This window comes from Carassius auratus, chromosome 24, assembly GCF_003368295.1.
Source record: "Carassius auratus strain Wakin chromosome 24, ASM336829v1, whole genome shotgun sequence".
Classification (NCBI taxonomy): Eukaryota; Metazoa; Chordata; class Actinopteri; order Cypriniformes; family Cyprinidae; genus Carassius; species Carassius auratus.
In genome coordinates this window covers 10,993,579-11,011,733 of record NC_039266.1, presented here as the reverse complement: position 1 = coordinate 11,011,733, position 18,155 = coordinate 10,993,579, and the positions used below count along the sequence as shown (strand labels likewise).

The following is an 18,155-nucleotide window of genomic DNA, read 5'->3' as shown; positions in this document are numbered from 1 at the left end:
AAAGTCCATACCTAGATTTTATTTAAAAAAGCAACATCTGCGAAGAAAGATTGTACTGATTATAATCGCACAGAGCTTTCAGTTCACACGTATTCTTTATATATCATCTCTCACAAAATTAACCAATTAAATAGAATTATACTCATCATCTTTGTACTGCGTGTTAATTTGCTCCAGTTTTATCAAGATAAATGCTGTTTGAGCATGTTCATGGCACAAATAGTAATTAACTCCTAAAAGGCACAGATGTAAACGTTGGGTTGCAGCTATTTATGTATTAAGTAACTCGTATTTTTCTTCATGACAGGATTTTTTTCTTTCTACAGAACAAATGAATTTGCTTCGCAAGTGCCCGGGTTTGTGCTAATGCAATATTTATATAATTGCAGCAGTATATCATCAGTATGGAGGAGGCCGTGTGAGGGCCACAACGGTACATAACATGTCAGTGTGAGAAGTAAAGTTAGTCACTTCAGACCTCATTTTTCAGCTCTTGAAAGACAGTGTTTTGAGTCATTTAGGGTATTTATGACTTGGCTGCTTAAGTATATGGTCTTAAGGGATGAACGTCAGGGTGTTTCGATTGTGTTTGCATTAGCTAGTCAGAGCAGTATGTGTGGTCAAATAAACAGAATGGGACTGTGAGAAAAATGCCATCATTGGCTTTAAATTGGCAATGTTATTATTCCTTGGAGTCAGTAATTTTATACATGCATAGTAGTTTGAATTTGGTAAGATTTTTGAAAAAATAGTGAATAAACCCCCTCATGAATCTGACTTTAGAGTCGCTACTGCATGTGTACGGATGACAATAATAAAGTCAAGTCATTCTTACAGGCTCCCAGCGCAGCTCCAAATGGGCCCTTTGGAAGCGCACTAGAGACTGAGCACCGTCTCTGCCGCTCTCCTGAGCATCTTTGTCTTGACTTGCGCTGCTGTAGCAACCGGTCGTTTCCAGGCAACAGGGCTTTGTTTGTGCAGATCTGCCCTCTCTCCAGGCAGGGTGGCCTTACATTAGGAGATGAAGTAGACCCACTGATGGCCTTAATGCTGCAGGGCTCCCAGCAGCCCAGCCCCTCCTTACGCACGCTTGCAAATATATATCCCCCATTAGTCCTAAGCTTTATGGCATGGGAGATTTAATACAATGAGCCTTTTTCTTCACTAGGTTGTAGTTAGCAGATCAGTAAACAGGTGAGGTTTTTAAAACTATGTCCGGGGTCAGGAGTAGAATAAATTTTTTATTAGATATATAACGTGGTGTTTTATCAAATATAATCTGTGCAAACAATCATCCTTTATTCCGTGCATGCCTGTCTCTGAGGTGTTTGCTTTCTTTTTTCTTTTTTTTTTCTTTGTGGATTGAAGAACGGTTCGAAGAAAAAATTCAGTGGTTGCAAGCAGGGCAGCAGTGACCTTCAACCCTAGCGCACACCCCCTAGACCCACCTCTGTCCCACTCTTCGTTAACCTCCACAATGGCGCTGAGAGCCCTAAGCCTCAAACAATCCGGCTGTCCCTCTTTTCCCTGTGTGGGCGCATTGAGCCCAGCTCACTGACGGGATGAGGGCTGACAGGCTGGACAGAGAGCCGTGTAGTGGGATGAGGGGTTCTCTTCACACTGGTCATGCTCCCTCCTCTCTCCACACGGCCTGAAAGAGAGGAGGCTGAGGAACGGGGAGGACCTGCGGGGGCCATGAGGGGCCAGGGGAATGTAGGATATCTTAAAAAAAAAATCTTAAGTCTGTAGCCAAAAAATATTAGCCATTCCAATACTTTTGTTATTTTTTTTATTATATAATTAATAATAATAATATTTTTTTTTATTATTAAACCGATTTCTTTAATAGTTAAGGCAGTCAATGTCACGTTTAGGATTACAGTTTCTTTTGCTCCATGTCTTAGGACCACAAATCACATTTTTATATCCTTTAGTTGTTAGCAGAAGATCCATAAAGGGAAGCATGTTTTCAAGGTTGGTTTAAATGTTGGCATTGTATGGTTGTCTATTCACTGGTCACTTGTAGGTGTGATTTCCAATATGTTTTAGTCCATTACGGTCAGAAATCTTTAAGTTAAACATAAAGACATTATTCTATAGGAACAGAGCAAGAAATCTAATACAGTGTTATTTCAGCTATAGTGTTATTTCCTGTTTCAGATCAGATCAGATAAGGCCTCGAAGCGAGCGAAAGAAATGGAAAGAATTTATTGATTTGAGCAGTGAGTGAAAGGACTGAATATTTAGGATGTGTTGTATGAAGCCCATGTCTTTTTATTTTTATTTTAAAGGACCAATGTTATATTGATTTGATGGAAAATACAGTAAAAACATTAATATTGGGAAATATTATTACAATTTAGTTTTAAATTTTTACATTTTAATATATTTTAAAATGCTTTTTTCTCTGTGATTGCAAAGTAGAATTTTCAGCAGCATTTACTCCAGGCTTTAGTGTCATATAATCCTTCAGAAATCATGTAATATGCTAATTTGGGGTTCAAGAGTCATTAACTGTTATTACCCATTTTGAACAGTGCTTAAGGGATTTGGAAGTTTTGGTTTTTCATGATTTTTATTTTTTATTTTTCAAAAGAACAGCATTTATTTGAAATAGAAATCTTCTCTAATAAATAAATGAAAATATACTGCAACCTTACCAGAATAAATGGTAATGTCATCTGTAAATATGAATAAACGAGTAATCATCTATATTGAGCTAAAATTTGAGTAAAAATTCTTCAACTTTCCCAGCAGTTCCCTGCTATTTACAACATTGTTCCACTGCTAAAGTGTAATTTAAGGGCAAAATCATGTAAACCTTTCTGTGGTTTACACCATGCACCGAGTTTGTTGTTGCACATATGCTGCTACCTCAGAAGCAACACCGCAACCAATCCCAACCATTATTAGGGAAATGGCTTAATTGGATTAAATAATTAGCTGCAGAAGCACATGGTCTGTATGTTGTTCAGGGCTGTGGGTCTGCTGTTACAGGCTCAGCCAATTCTCCTGGCTCACAGGAAATACAGCTGACATGGTGTTTTATCTTCCAGCTCTTTGGCCCAACACTCTCGCGCACATTCATACACACACATGCAGAGACGTATACTTGCGCTTCACCAGCAATTAGAATTGGACAGTGTACCATAGTCTAACTCTCTTTCTTATGTGTTTCTTCCTCAGTCAAACTCTCTACCGGGATCCTTTAACCTGGCGCCATCCCATATGTTCGGAAACAGGCTAAATCCGAATTCCGCCATGGCTGCACTGATCGCTCAGTCCGAGGGCTCCCCGGCAGGTGAGATGCACAGACGAGGAACCATGCTGATCTTTAGCCGGTACCTCCCACTGGCGCAGGATTACCTTCTCAAATCCTTTCCTCCTGCTTCCTGCGCTCTCTTCTCCCATTTCTCCTCATCCTCCCATTCTTTCTCCACTCCCCTGTGCATATGGAATGTGTGGTCAGCTGTATCCCCCCCCTCCTAACCTCCTCAGGTCGCGGAGAGAGGGAGAGGCAGAGAACAAAACTCCCCGGGACAGAAATCTGAAAGTGTGCATACCTGTTAAATGAAGCATGCTAGCACTCAAACATTTCATTAATCTGCACAATGACCGCAGTGATGACACAGAGGGGATTGCCCTGGGTTTAGGAGGCAGGCTTACCTTACACTCAGCCTCTCCCTCCTCCTTCCCTCCTTCCCAGACCACTCAACACTTTCCCCGGACCCTGCCTAAACCCTGGGGGTCTCGGTCATGAGCGAATGGGCTTGCAGGACCCTGTCATGGGGGTTGGGGTGGGGTGTAGTTGAAAGCAAGAGAGAGAGAGGGAAAAAAGGGGAACACAGCCTTTGAGGAATAATGGATCAGTCATGCCCTCCTCCTAAAACAGAGGTCAGGGGGTCATTTGACTAACAATAGGAGGAAGAACACCCGTCCTTAAAGAGACCACCGCTTGAGACTGGAAAGCTTGCATGCTCTTAGCATAAGCCCAGTTCTTATCTGCATTAGTTTACAGCGCAGCATGTAGAAAGAAGGGGATATTTATTAACCATTAACAGGTTAATGATTTGGCTTGTATGTCGACATTTTGAGAGAGATGCATTCTGAAGTTTAGTAAGATTTAAAAAAAAATAATAATAATAGTAATTTAATACTTTTATTCAGCAAAAATGCATTAAATTGATCTTAAGAGACAGTAAAGGTGTTTATAAATAATTAAAACAAAATTATATTTAAAATAAATGCTATTCTTTTGAGCTTTTTATTTATCAAAGTATCTTGAAAAAAAAACCCAACTGTTTTCAACATTGGCGAATAATCCGAAATGATAATAGCGAATCAGCATATTACAATGATTCCTGAAAGATCATGTGAACTGAACACTGGAGTAAGTAATGGCTAGAGAAAATTCCGCTTTGGCATTCCAGAAAAATTCAGCTTTGCAGAAATAAATTACATTTTATAATATATTAAAATATATTTTAGACACTGGCCTCCCTGTTGTCTAGATAGTGGCATTTGGTCAATAAATAAAAATCCTAGTCTAAAAATGTTTAATTGGATGAGTGAGGCTGTGGAACAAGGCTTGTTTACTTGGCTTTCCTCTCAACGCTGGTCACCTGTTGCTCCTCATAGGTTTCCACGGTGTCTTTCAGTCCCTGTTCATTCTGTTTTTTTTATTTTTATTTTATAAAGTGATACCCGACGCCTTCGGGTCCAGTCTGCACTGTAGCCCCGGGGCTGATCCAGGGTCAGACAAGGGGTCAGCCTATAATAAGTCAGTCCAGACCTTGCCCGGCCCCGTCCTGATGTGCCCACACCCCCACTGGAGCCAGCCTGCGCTCGAGGTGGTAGTGGGCTGGAAAGTGTTAAGAAGAACAAGACGGGGGTGAAAAGGGAAAAGAAGGGGGGAAGGAAGCAGGAAGGAAGAGAAAATGGGATTGGCTAACTGTGACTAGAGGGGGGTGGGGGGCAAAAAAGAGAGAGAGAGAGAGCGAGACAGAGAGAGAGAAAGGAGGGAGGGGGTTGTGCTTGGCGAGGCGCATATGTGATTCATTACTTTCACTGCAGAAAATGAAAAGCAGTGTCTGGCATGGGGCCTGCAGGCAGGGTGATGGGAGCCTCCACGGGGAAGAAAGAGCTGGAGGGAGGGAGGGGGAGAGAGAAAGAGAGAGAGAGGTGACTCAGTGACACACTCAGTGGTGTCAGTGTGCAAGCTGAGCCGCCAGAGAGACCACTCTGCCGCCCCTAGATGGATTTCTGTGAGGAAGATCTGATGGCTACCAGGCTCACTTTGGGTCACGCTGCCCGTCCCAGCATTTCCCAGGCTCCTCTAACGCTCACATCTTCTTGCCGGCTCCTTATCGACTGCTCTCTGTTTACCTTTCAGATCAGGAGCTTGGAGACGGAGCTCTCGGCTTCTCCAGAAGAGGAAACTCACCAAAGACAAACCTCTCCCCTCGGTGAGTCCTATTTACATTCCAGAGCTAGACGTCCCCTCCTCCAGGCTGTCCCTCCCTCCCCCACAGAACACACTCATTCACTCACTCCGTTTCCTCCCTTGCGCGCTCGCTTTCCGAACAGCAGGCATTTTGAGCACTCAGCTGTTGTCCATATCGCAGTTACAAACCGGCTTCAGAGTTCACTGTGGCAGTGATGTCTCCGAACGCGGAAAGAAACCGTGCATTCGTTTTCTGTAACCTGAGATGTGGCCTTTTTTGCGCTGTGATTGAGGATATAAAACGGATTTCTGTGGAAGCATGTATATATATACTACACAAAAATTCCTCCGGGATATAATGTTTGGTTGAAAAGGTATGTTGATTTTATTTTGATCACTTTATTTAAAAAGTGGGTTTATTTGGTGTACTTTCATTGCTGCTTAAGTATATTAATGTATGGATGTTAGTATTAACATACATTTTTCAAATGCTCAGTTTGACTTTTTTCAGATCGGTTTTGTCGTTTCTTTTTTTTTTTTTTTTTTTAAATGTGAGTTTGAGAAATGCATTTAGCACAATATCGCTATAAACTCAAGCTTGTCAGTTTGTGTGTTTGCATGGCAGCATTTTCAATACTGAAGCTACAAGAAACTGTTCACACTAAACACGTTTTGGCATTCCAAAGTGTTGCTTTTCGGTTGTTTTTCTGTTTTCGGTTGTGTTCGTCTGCTGATCTCAAATTCTGCATCTTTTGCAGCATCTTGCACATGACAGCGTTTTAAAAAGAGGTTACTTAATTTAAAAATCTCAACTTAAAAAAAAAAAAGCCTTTTTTAAATTCCATTGCCATCCATGCATGTTTTTAAATGAAAAAAAAAACACATTCCTTGTGAAGGGGCCTTAAAGTGTGCCAAATATCCATTAATATAATTCAGAAGAGCTCTGCTCCGTCGTCAGATTAAATGTGAATATCTGTATGTGCTGTTTCTGTGATCCGCACCGGAGCAGCCATGCAGGGGGATATGGCTTCACAGTCCTGTGCTGGAGATTTATTGCCTTGTGGAGCAGATCTCTGCCCAGCCGTAATTACCCCAGAGATAGATTCCCGTTCGCCCGAGAGCCCTGATGTAGAGCCCAGGGTTGGATGCATTCATAATAACACAGATCTCTGTCTGTCCAAACAAGAGCGTACTGAGATTTATGGTGTCAGAGAGGCAGGCCCAGGCTCTCTCACTTGGACGAGCTGTGGACTCAGTTTCCCTCTGAAGGCAGGATGCCAAACCAGGAGTTCAACTGTGTTGTATTTATAAGCGAAAGCTGATTATTTATGAATTGTACTAATGTGAACAGATCTGACATGCCTTTCCATTTTAATGAATTTTGATGAGCTTGTGTGTGTATGTACATCTAACTTGTTTTCTATAAATGACTTTAGGTCTCCGTTAAGTGGGCTTCATATCCGGTATGACTCGTCAGGACCGTTGGTTCCGGGGCTCGGATCTGGATCGGATACGTTGCCCCCAGTGGCCACCAGCATTGACCAGCTGTTGGACCGGCAATGGAACGATGGACAGCAGTTCCTCTTCCAACAGGGCTCACAAGGAGATGGTGAGAGGCTATCTTACATATAATGATGCGTGCTGCTTCATTTTACAGTAATAAACCGTAACTCAAGCACAGAGCGGTTTGGTTTTGTGGTTGTCATTGCGCTGGTCTTGCTGGGGATGTTGTTGAGCCAAAGGATCCTGTCAGTTCTAATGATTGCTTTCTGAACATAAGCCTGCACTAGTGATCATTTTGGCACCTATGTTTTTAAATTAGTCCTGTCAGATGTCTTTGTAGGCTTTTATTATATGTTATCAACCTTTATTAAACTACATTCAAATAATTTTTTTGACAACATTGCATGTTGATAGAGTTAGTTTTTTTTAATCACCATGTTGTCTTAGTCATAGAAAAAGGGTTGTAGACAAACATTTGGTTTTCGTTATATGAAATCAACAAGGCCACATGGGTGTTTTTTGTCAGCTAATGAAGGTTGTGCTGGTTTTGTTAGTGCTGCATGCTTAGGACAATGCTTGCTTGAGTATAAAACTTTGCCAAATTCATCCACTAAATAGAGTGCTGCAACCCTGACGTCAAAAGTCTAATTCTCCTTAGGTTCCCTAAGCAATTTCTATGATGGTTTCTATGATGTCTTGGGGTTTTTTATGAGTAAAACAAGGTCTGTGGTAAATATAAAATGCTGCTATTTGTATGTTTTGCTCTGCAGTGAATTCTGATGATGTATGTTTAATTAATTACATAAGTTTGGATTGTGAGTGAATGCAATTTGTTATGCAACAAAATGTCCAAGTATCGTCAAGTTATACAGAACTTATTTTAAATGAAAGAAAATTTCGTAGGAATACATGGTGTATTAGACTTCCAGGTTTTGCGCTCTGTACGACAGACACAAATAATACCTTTAATCATGTGCCTTTGTTGAGAAGTCAAGTGCTATTGTTTTTTTGAGACTTAAGATTTTCCCTTAATAAAGGGAGCCAAAAAAAAATGGTGGACTTGCATTAAATGAAAAAGCAAAGTCATATTTAGAGTGTCATAGAGACTTGAAAGTTGACACTTTTGACCCGGGGGCAGTAAATAACCATGCAAGAAGACTTTAGCAACCACACAGCATCATGCTAAAAACCCACTCAGAACAACTTAGAAAACCATATAGCACCGTGGGCCTGGAAACCCACTCAACACACCCTAGCATCATTGTGATGACTTTTAATTTGCATGTAAAATCAATTAATTCCTGTTAGAACAATTTCAGAGTCTAGCTGAGAGGGTTTACAGATTTGCTAAAGAAGGTTGTAGAGATATCAGAAGGCATTTCAAATGAATTTCTCATTAGTACGCTAAAAGCCTTTATTAATTATGGTCATTGCAAACTGGCTGCATTTAAATTCAGTCTAATTTGTCCAGTTTAATCTTAGGGTGCACAGTGATAAACCGGTGTCTGTTGCTTTCACTGAAAATAATTGATTTAAAGTCAAAAATAATTACATCATAAAAACCTTATTTTACTGCATGTCAATCAAATAATATGCCGATTTGAAGCCTGTAATTACATCCATCCCCGTAATGTGGGTAATTTATGCATAGGTTAATAGTGCAGTAATTATGAGCTTCATTACCTGTATTTTGTCTGTGTGTAACTTGTGTAGTAGCAGAGGTGGTAGCAGATCTTTCAGTAGCCGCAGGTTGGTTTGTAGTGTCACAGTTGTGTGGATGAGCAGCAGCTGTTTCTGTTATGATAGAGGTTCTTCTGGCGACGGGGGAAGTCTGACCGTCACAGAGCAGGAAGCAGTTGTGTTTCTGTTCACCACTGATATGAGAGCAGTGGTGCGGTTTAGCTGACACTGCATCTGGTTTGCATTTGGCTTGGGGTTGCTGGCCCCCGATCAGTGCTGTGTGTTCCTCTGAGAGCGGAAGTCTGTCGTTGTAGTTTTTTCTGGAGGTCTTGAACCACATGTGTGCCAGTGTAGTTTTCAGCCTTGTGGTATTGGGTTCGCTGCTTCATCTCGGTGGTTTTTAACCACCGCTATTTTGCTGTCAAATCTTGATGCGTATGTTTTGTGTGTGTGCTTTTATGTCCAGTTCTGGGAATGCTAAAGTCCCTGCACCAGCTGCAGGTGGAGAACCGGCGCCTGGAGGAACAAATCCGAACTCTCACCATGAAGAAGGAACGACTGCAGCTCTTGAGCGCTCAGCTCTCTGTGCCTTTCACCCCTGCGAGCACCACGGCCACCACTGCCTCCTCTCCTCTGTACCCCAGCAACACTCACGCAGGTTAGACACACACACACACGCTTCCTTCTGCCTCTCGTCTACTCGTACAGTTTTCACACACTCCATCTGGACAGTCACAGTCTAATCCCATCCCCAAACACCTCCCACCCCGATCCACATATTCACACATACACGCACACGAGCCCCCGTCAGACCCCCTTCCTCCCCCTCTGTTCTGCTCACGGAGCCTCCTCTCCCAGCTCAACTCTAGCTAATCTGGTCTCCGCATTCATGTCAAGTTGCAAAATCTCTCTCTCCTCCAGACATGCTGCACAGCAAGAGCATTCAGCTAGGCAGCAGTGTTTTAACAGAGTCCTCTCAACCCTTGCCCACTCAGGTAACTTCCTCTACCCCTGCTCTGCAGATGCCATCTGCTGGGACTGAGCACCTGTTTAGTTGAGTCAAGTGTTATATTATGTATATCTGTACATAGTCGAGTGTGTGGCAGTGATGTGGTGGTGTAGTATGTAATTGCATCGTAATGACAGATTCATGGGATAATTGGTGGCTGTGTGATATGTGTAAATGACTTGCAGAATAAATCTGATTGGAGTTATGTTTTATCTGTTTGGTTGGGCAGGTACAGGAGGCGCCTCTCTCACGTTGACCTCTCTTTTCTCTCTCTCTCTCTCTCTCATGCTCTTGTGCTTTCTCTATTCTTTCTCTTTCTTTCAGCATCCCCTGTCTGGTGGCCATAGTAGCGGAAGTAGCACGTCCTCTCTCTCCACCCCTCCGTCTGCGGCCCACAGTCCCCCCCAGCAGCAGGTGAACGGAGTTGGCATGGCCGGGGTGGCCGTCCAGCCTGGCAATGCCAACTCGACTCTCCCTGCCATAGCCGGGGTGACGGGTCTGATGGGCGCTCTGCAGGGGAACCACCTGGCCATGAGTGGCATCGTGGGCACCCTGAACGGAGTCATCCAGACCTCCCCCAGCCTGCCCCAGAATAGCAGCCCCCTGCCCCATCCCTCAGCAGCTACCAGCGCATCCCTGCCCATGTCCAACAGTCTCAGTAACAGGTACAAACTTGCACTCTCCTACTTAGACTTTGCACTGAGAGTTCTTTTTGTTAAATAGTATATTTAAATGCTTTGGGAGGCATATTTCAAGTTTATTATGACACCACAGTCTGGATTATTATACATATTTATACATATTTATCTCACAGTTCTTGACTTTTTATCTCACAATTCTGACTTTATAACTCAAACAAAAAAGTCAATTGCGAGACTGTGTTACAGAATTTTAGAGAGATGTAATCTCGCGATTAAGTGTTAAATTTTTTTTGATTCAGTTGTGGAAATAGGCTTCCATATAAAGCACATTTATTTGATCAGTGAAAACTGTATTGTTATTTTGAAATATTATGAAAGTTTATTATGAAAGAATATCATGAAAGATTTCTATTTTAATATAAAATGTAATTTATTCCTTTGTTGGGAAAGCATAATTTTCAGCAGCCTTTGCTCCAGTCATCAGTGTCACATGATTAACATTTCTTATTAAAAACCATTTTGCTTTTTAAATTCTTTTTCTTTTTTTCTTTTACTTTTTAATATTTTATGCTGCTGTTTTAAATACTTTTTTTATCTCTTTATTTAAGAACAATATATATCATTAAAATGTATTGATATATTTAACTTTTTAATTAAACTTTTTATTAAATGTATTATTTAAATGTTATTTATTGGACATGTTGGTTAGATTCATCCATGCTACTTGGCATTGTGTGCTGCATTCATCTTTTCTTCCTCTTTTCTGCTTCCCGATCTCTCTTTTGGCTTGCGCTGTGGAATGCAGCAGCATGCCCGCTGTTAAAACCAGGTGAGGATCGCTTGCTTCTTTCTCACGTGCTCATTTTGATTCTCTTGCACCTGTACGCCTGTCTCTGAAACAGAATTGTGTACTTAACACTGAACAGCTGATGTTTTCTAAGCGAGGTCCAGTTTAAACAGCCCTCCCTTTGTCAAAAACAAGACCACTGGTTATGATAAAAGTCTCAAGTTTGATTTTATATGTAATACTTTTGTGTGGCCACGGCCAAGACGTTTCTGAAATGCTGAAAATGTAGTCTGCTTATGAAGGTTTATGCATGTGTTTACAGTGCGGCAAGGCTTTTCAGCGATCAGCACAGACAGATCTTCCTCCATCAGCACCAACTTCAGCAGCTTTTCAGCTCCCAGCAGGTCACACCGGTAAGAACAGCGCTAACACACTCCATCACACGGAGAAGTCCACACAGCAGCTTATTTTAGCCATGATCCTTCTTATTAGTCAAGATGATTCTCTCTGAATGAAATATAATGTAACAAACCTTATCCTTTGCTGATTCAATGCCACAAAACTCTCATACGTCACAACGGCTTCTTCCTCAGAATTGTTTATTTCAGCATCCTGGCAGCTTGGAATTGCAGTTTTGAGGAAATTCTTGCCACTATTCTGTGCAATATGCATCATACGGTCTGTGAGCAGTATGTGGGTGTGCCGTCTTTGTCTAGACATCTCATCATACTCTGTTTGTCTGTCTGTGTTTAGGAACAGCAGCAGGCTCTGCTCTATCAGTTAATGCAGCAGCAGCAGCAGCAGCAGCAGAATGACATACAGCTGCAGCAGCTGCCAATCAACAGCCTCCTGCCCACCACCACTACAAACCCCTTCCTCACCTTACACAATGACAGCAACACTCCTAAAACTGGAGTTAGTACTGCAGCTTTCAAACAGACTAAAGTATTCACTCACAGTATTCCTGGATTCATTTTCATGTCTTTTTATTTTAAGTATGTAATTAATATATATATATATATATAGAGAGAGAGAGAGAGAGAATTTTATTATTATTGTTATTGTAAATGTACATTCATAAAAAAAGATTATTTTCATATATATATATGTATGTATATATGTGTGTGTGCGTGTGCATATATAGGCATGTTTTACATTAATAATTATAAGAAAAAAAAAATTATACCACATTTATAATATAAATATAGCACTGTTAAAATAAAATGTATAATTATATTAATCTATTTTATTAATAGTATATGTAGCCCTGGACCAGAAAATCAGTCATAAGTAGCAATAGCCAACAATACATTGTTTGGGTCGAAATGGTCACATCTTTTATGCCAAAAATCATAAGGATATTAAGTAAAGATTATGTTTGTCGAAGATATTTTGTAAATGTACTACTGTAAATATATCAAAGCTTAATTTTTAATTAGTAATATGCATTGCTAAGAATTTAATTTGGACAACTTTAAAGATGATTTTCTCAAATTGTATATATTTTTTATTTATTGCACCCCCAGAATCCAGATTTTTAAATATAATAGTTGTATATCGGCCAAATATTGTCATATCCCAAAAAACCATAAATCAATGGAAAGCTTTTATTTTTCAGCTTTTTTTTATTTATTTTTTTAATGGATCCAGGTCCAGGGTCACATATCACATATATATATATATATATATATATATATATATATATATATATATATATAGTATAATTGCATTATTATAACTATAAATATAATTTTTATTTTATTTACAATAATTTTATTTTTTATTATAATTATTAATTAATAATATTTTTATATTGTTTTTTATGTTGTTAAAACAGGTTTCTTATAACAATTTAGATATATATTTATTATAAAAAATTTTCATAGATTTTGAGGATCACTGATTGAAATCGTGCTTGTGTTTTATTCAGAGACTGGGGGAGAAGGCGGTGTCTGTGACAGGACAAGAAAAGACCTGACGTACAAAACAACATTTTGGAGGAGTTCTGCCTTATGGATCCCTCTCATCTCCCCACCCCAAGAGACTTGCAATCTGAGCAGCAAGACCAGAACATTCATGCACCAGCCTTTATATGTACACACACTTGCCAGTTTGATGCCCATCTGGCAAACAACATGCTGCACTGAGTTTGAGTAAATCACTTGCTGTAACCGTACTGGATCCCATGGGGGCCAAAAGACAGGCTCACACACATATGTGCACAAACACACAGTCTCTCTCACCCTGCCAGTGTGCTGGAAATGACATGCTGGTGCGAGTCGCTGTGGGCGGACAGTGTAGAGCGAGGTCACGGATGGGGACTGTAAGATGGAGATGCCTCTGGAACAGTATCTGCCCACCGTTGTTACCTCTCTGTACCCCTTTAATAAGAAACACGTAATGATAGTCTCAATAAAAACCTGTCGTATTTGTCCGTCTGCGTCAAATATTTCAAAGCTGAAGTGATCAGACATTTGTGCACCACGAAGGCCTTCTCTGCATCCTGATCTTGAGCTTCCCCTGTGAGGAGGCGTCCCAAAAGTCCACAAACTGTCTCACTGACCCTGCTGCACTCTTTGAAGAGCAACTACCTCTCAAGCCAGGACACACAGACCAGGCCCTGAACCCAAGTGCCTGGCTCCGATCTCCATGCTGCTTTTAGCTGGAGACGCTGCCAGTCTCTCTCCTTTTTATTTTTCCCTCCAGTTGATCCAATGTTTTTTTGTGAAATGATTTGATACCAATCGGCGTCGCTCAGGCAATACCAGTTCAGAGAGTCCCAGAGATCTCTGCCTGTACAGTGACTGACTACACTGAAAAAAAAAAAATGATTTCGATTGTTTGCGCTGCATTGATCATTTTTGAAGCCAACTTTCTATTATTCCTTTTTTATTTATTTGCATTCATTACATGTTGGGCGCAAGGTAATATATTCTAACGCTCGACTGGCAAAAATGTTTTTTATACTACTGTACAAAATTCTCAGCTCTTTTGAGTCTTGTAAACATTTTGATGAACATGTCTGCCTGGTGTCTGAAGTTCTAAAACAAGAAAAAAGCCTACTTGATGAATCTGTGGTCTTGTAAATACGCCTGTTTTCCACCCCTTTCGCTTTTGTTGCTTTGTAAATCTACAGATGCATATTGGATTAAGAATAAGCTGTCAGAATAAATAAGATTTAGTTTAGCACACTTTTACCTCTTTTCTGTTGTAAATACATATTAGTGGTGTGAAGGACCGTTTCCAAGCACTGTCGGTGTGCTCCGATCTTTTCCAACAGGCTTTCCACAAGACTGGTGACTGGATAAAGTGTATTAATTTATTTTTGTATGTGCAGGGACTTTTTTTTTTTTTTTTGCACCGTTTTATTGATGTGGTTTTATACGTTATAGATGTGGTATGTCCACGTTCTCATGTATCTGTACAGAAATTATGCAAGATCTCTAAAGTTTGTATTTAAAACATCAAAAGTGAAACCACGCGAGTCCTGCTTCATATTAAGAAATCCGGAACACTGAGATTGTAGTGTTGTGCTTTTTTCAGTGATAAATTAAAATCTGTTTATTGCAATTCTTGCATCTTGCAGTGCCTTTTTATTTACCAGCCGGTTTTGGCATAGTGAAACCGATGGATTTTTCTGAGTTTCAGTATGCTTTTAAATCCTTGCAAAGAAGTGCTAACGAATTATACTAGAATAGACTTGCAAACCACTTTTCATTAAAAGTATGACTCATTGGTAATACAGACTCATGACAAGTATTCCAATTACAGAGCTCTTCAGTTAAAATAAGACATTCAGCGCAAATGAAGTGCTTCTAGATTCTAATTAAAATAAATATCTTTACATAACTTAAAGCGATAGTTCACCCCAAAAAAAAAATGTTAATTCTATCATACACCTCTTTATATCATTCCAAACCTGTCTGTATTTCTCTCTTTTGCTGAACACAAGTAGATGATATTTTGAAGAATGTTGGTAACTAACTTGTTTCAGATGCCATTTACTTCCATTGCATTTTTTGTCAATACAATGGAAGTCAATTAAATAAAAACAATAAAAAAAGCCCTTTTCTACAATGGACCCTTAAATAACATTTACTTTCCAAAGGAGGAAAAACTACAAAGAGCATCTGTCACTGACTGAGAAATACTCTAGTTTTCTGATATAAATGCACTAAAACACAAAGTATGGCATTATAAATGTATTTTATAAAAAAATGCATATCCATTTATCTTAAACTCTTTGCCTTTATCAAAATTAGACTACTTGTGCTGGAAATTTCAGGTTCAATGCATCAGCCACATGCATATTTCTTCCATGATGAGCAAGGAAACAGACACTAAACTCCGTCATCCCTTTCCCCCATATTTCTGCGGTCTGTCCTTGTGTTTGCTGTTTGGTGAGTGGAACCCATTTCTCAGCATGACCCCTGGGGACCTGCCCACTGTCCCTGCCCAGCTCTGAGCGCTCCTGCTGTGGGAACAGCAGGCCCCTCTCTCCCCTCAGCTTCATCAAGCTGTCCACACTACTGACCACCCTCTGACCCCTGACCCCTCCACCCCAGCCTGATACGCTCAAAGCGGCACGCACACAATGGGCCCAGTGACAGCATTCACGCATCTGAAAAATCTTCGCTTTATTTTAATCAGATGAAAGCATTCTTGGGAATTCTGAAAAAAAAACGTTACATTTTGTGGGGCACCGTCTCCGTTTTCCCATGATTAAATAAACTCTTTCACGACCTGAACCGGATTTCTTTAATAAACCTCTAGTAATATTTTTATGCCACTCACACGGCAGTGATAAATCAGATATTTTGTTATTTAGTTCTTTCCCACACTGTAAAAAATTTCTGTAAATTTACAGCATATTAACAGCGTAAATATACAGTACTGAACTGTTTTCTAAAATTACGGTGTCTTACCGTAAATGCACACGTGATCGGTGGGAGAGGGGGAACCAAAGGCTAGCTGACGCATGGAGGAGCATGGTTTCAGTCAAAGTTTTATGGATTTCATCTCAAGTTGAGGCTCATTTACAGGTAAGCAGATCAAAGTCTGAATACATTTTTATCTTAAACTGCAGCGTTTTTTTTAATGTGGGCACAATATTTGAATTTACCTTTGACAAATCTTGCCAAGACGGTGAACTAGCATGTATGCAATTTTTACAAATTTCTCCTGAAAGTTAAGTGTGTATGAGTGTGTTTGTGAAGGATTTGCATCGGGTTTTTTTTTCCTGGTGTAAAATCCTGTAAATGTTAAACTTGTAAATAGTTAAATATAAAATACTTGCGTTCGCTGATTATTTAATTGGATATGAATTGAACATATTTGGCAACTTTAGAAGATGAGCACGTGATCGGTGGGGGAGGGGAGCAACGGTTAGCGTCTGATACCAGAGAAAAGTCTCTGTGAATAAAACGGATATTATCTCAAATATAATCTCGATTACAGATTGCAGATAACGAGGATATGAAGTAAGTGTGTTTTCCTGATTTTCTGAAACACTTATTTGCACAATTATATTTACATTTTGCATTGGCGCCAACCCAGTGTAGTTTAAAATGGAGGATTTGTTTTATTTGCATTAATGTTGCTAAGTTAGGTGCGTATAAAGTTGGTAACTTATATATTATCCTTATATATTGGGAAATCGAAAATAGGCCTGTAAACTTAATTTTACTTAGGAAGCATAAACTCATCGCCTTTTGCATGAGCACTTGACTGGATAGATGGAAAGAGTAGCGTTAACGTTATGGTGAGAAACGTTTGTTTTTTTCGGAGTGACACATTAGTCTTTCAATATAAGTCGTATCTAAAACTAGTTAGAGTGTAATCTAAATATATTCGAACTTATTATTAATAAAGTGGGCTTTGTATGTGAGCACATTTTAATTTTAATTTTGCACTGGATTTATTGGCACAAATCTCTATATCACAGAGGAAACGTTACTTCATTCACTTACATTCTAACTTGTTCCTCAGCCTCAAATACAGTTTTGTGTGTGTGTGAGAGTGTGTGTGTGAGAGAGAGAGAGAGTGTGTGTGTGAGAGAGAGAGTGAGTGAGTGTGTGTGTGTGTGTGTGTGTGTGTGTGTGTGAGAGAGAGAGCAGTAGACAGAATATTTTTAAGTGTTTTTAATGAAAAGTTGGAGGATGTCCCAGGATGAGAACAAAGATATGGTACACCTGCTTGTCAAGATTCTAACGTTAATGTCCCACTTCCAGGAACATGAAGATGGACTGGTTTCACATGCAGATGTAAGTATTTAATTTTCTTCTTTCCACTTCACCACATTATATTATGTAATATTATTATTTGTGTATTGTGTGTTCTCTACAGGTTGCAGCATCTGCATCTGAGGTTGAGAAGACACTCAATCTACCTGCCAATCCTCATTTGATTTTGCTGGGTTAGTGTGTCATTGCACATGATGAAGAAGAAACATTTACTGATGGCTGAGATATAAAATTGTTAACATTGCTGTTGTGCACAATTGTTAAAATTGCTTCTTTTTTTTCTTTTTTTTTTGTGAGTGTCCAGTCAACATTTTTGACTGCAGTTGCAAGTGTTTGCTGTGCACTACATCTTCAACCTGCAGTATCAAGAGGCGGCTTGTTGCACGTTAGAGTTTTTTCAAAGGTAAGTGTTTTCCTTTTTGCGTATGTTTTAATCACTCTCTTAGAATCTGTGGTAACACTTTATAATAAGTATACAGTAGTAAAGTAATAAATTATTTGCAAACTAGTTACCTCAACCTTTCTCCTGTGTTCTACTTGTGTTCTTCCATTTCAGTTTTTTCAGTTCATCATCTGAAACACTGTCAAATGTGGTTTTATTCGCATGCCAGACACGGAGAAAATAGGAGAAAGGCATGTAGATCCACATTAAATCCAAACGAGTCAGAATATATATATATAGATCGTTTGCAAATGATTTATAAGTGCTTTATTACTTTATACTTATTATAAAGTTTTACAAAATTAATCTAAATTCTAAACCAAATTAATTAATCAGAATTTTGAAAAATGGTTATTATACACTTCGGTAATGTGTAATGCAACTTTCTTTAGATGATTCTATGGAATA

The 18,155-nt window shown here is 39.6% G+C and overlaps 1 protein-coding gene across 8 annotated transcripts in view; it reads left to right on the top strand.

Moving 5' to 3' along the window:
* The window catches only part of mllt10 (MLLT10 histone lysine methyltransferase DOT1L cofactor), a 55,772-nt gene extending 41,139 nt beyond the window's left edge, over window positions 1-14,633 (top strand). For 3 of the 8 annotated variants that reach the window (XM_026201000.1, XM_026200999.1, XM_026200998.1), the window contains 10 exons: window positions 3,187-3,301; window positions 5,393-5,465; window positions 6,880-7,052; window positions 9,093-9,284; window positions 9,548-9,679; window positions 9,865-10,300; window positions 11,082-11,105; window positions 11,386-11,476; window positions 11,817-12,008; window positions 12,994-14,633. In XM_026201000.1, coding sequence (XP_026056785.1) covers window positions 3,187-3,301; window positions 5,393-5,465; window positions 6,880-7,052; window positions 9,093-9,284; window positions 9,548-9,679; window positions 9,865-10,300; window positions 11,082-11,105; window positions 11,386-11,476; window positions 11,817-12,008; window positions 12,994-13,041 — 1,476 coding nt within the window. In that variant the 3' untranslated portion in view covers window positions 13,042-14,633. The remainder of the gene's footprint in view (window positions 1-3,186; window positions 3,302-5,392; window positions 5,466-6,879; window positions 7,053-9,092; window positions 9,285-9,547; window positions 9,680-9,864; window positions 10,301-11,081; window positions 11,106-11,385; window positions 11,477-11,816; window positions 12,009-12,993) is intronic. The other 5 variants (XM_026201002.1, XM_026200995.1, XM_026201001.1 and 2 more) reach the window with 4 other exon arrangements.
* The last annotated feature ends 3,522 nt before the right edge of the window (window positions 14,634-18,155 follow it).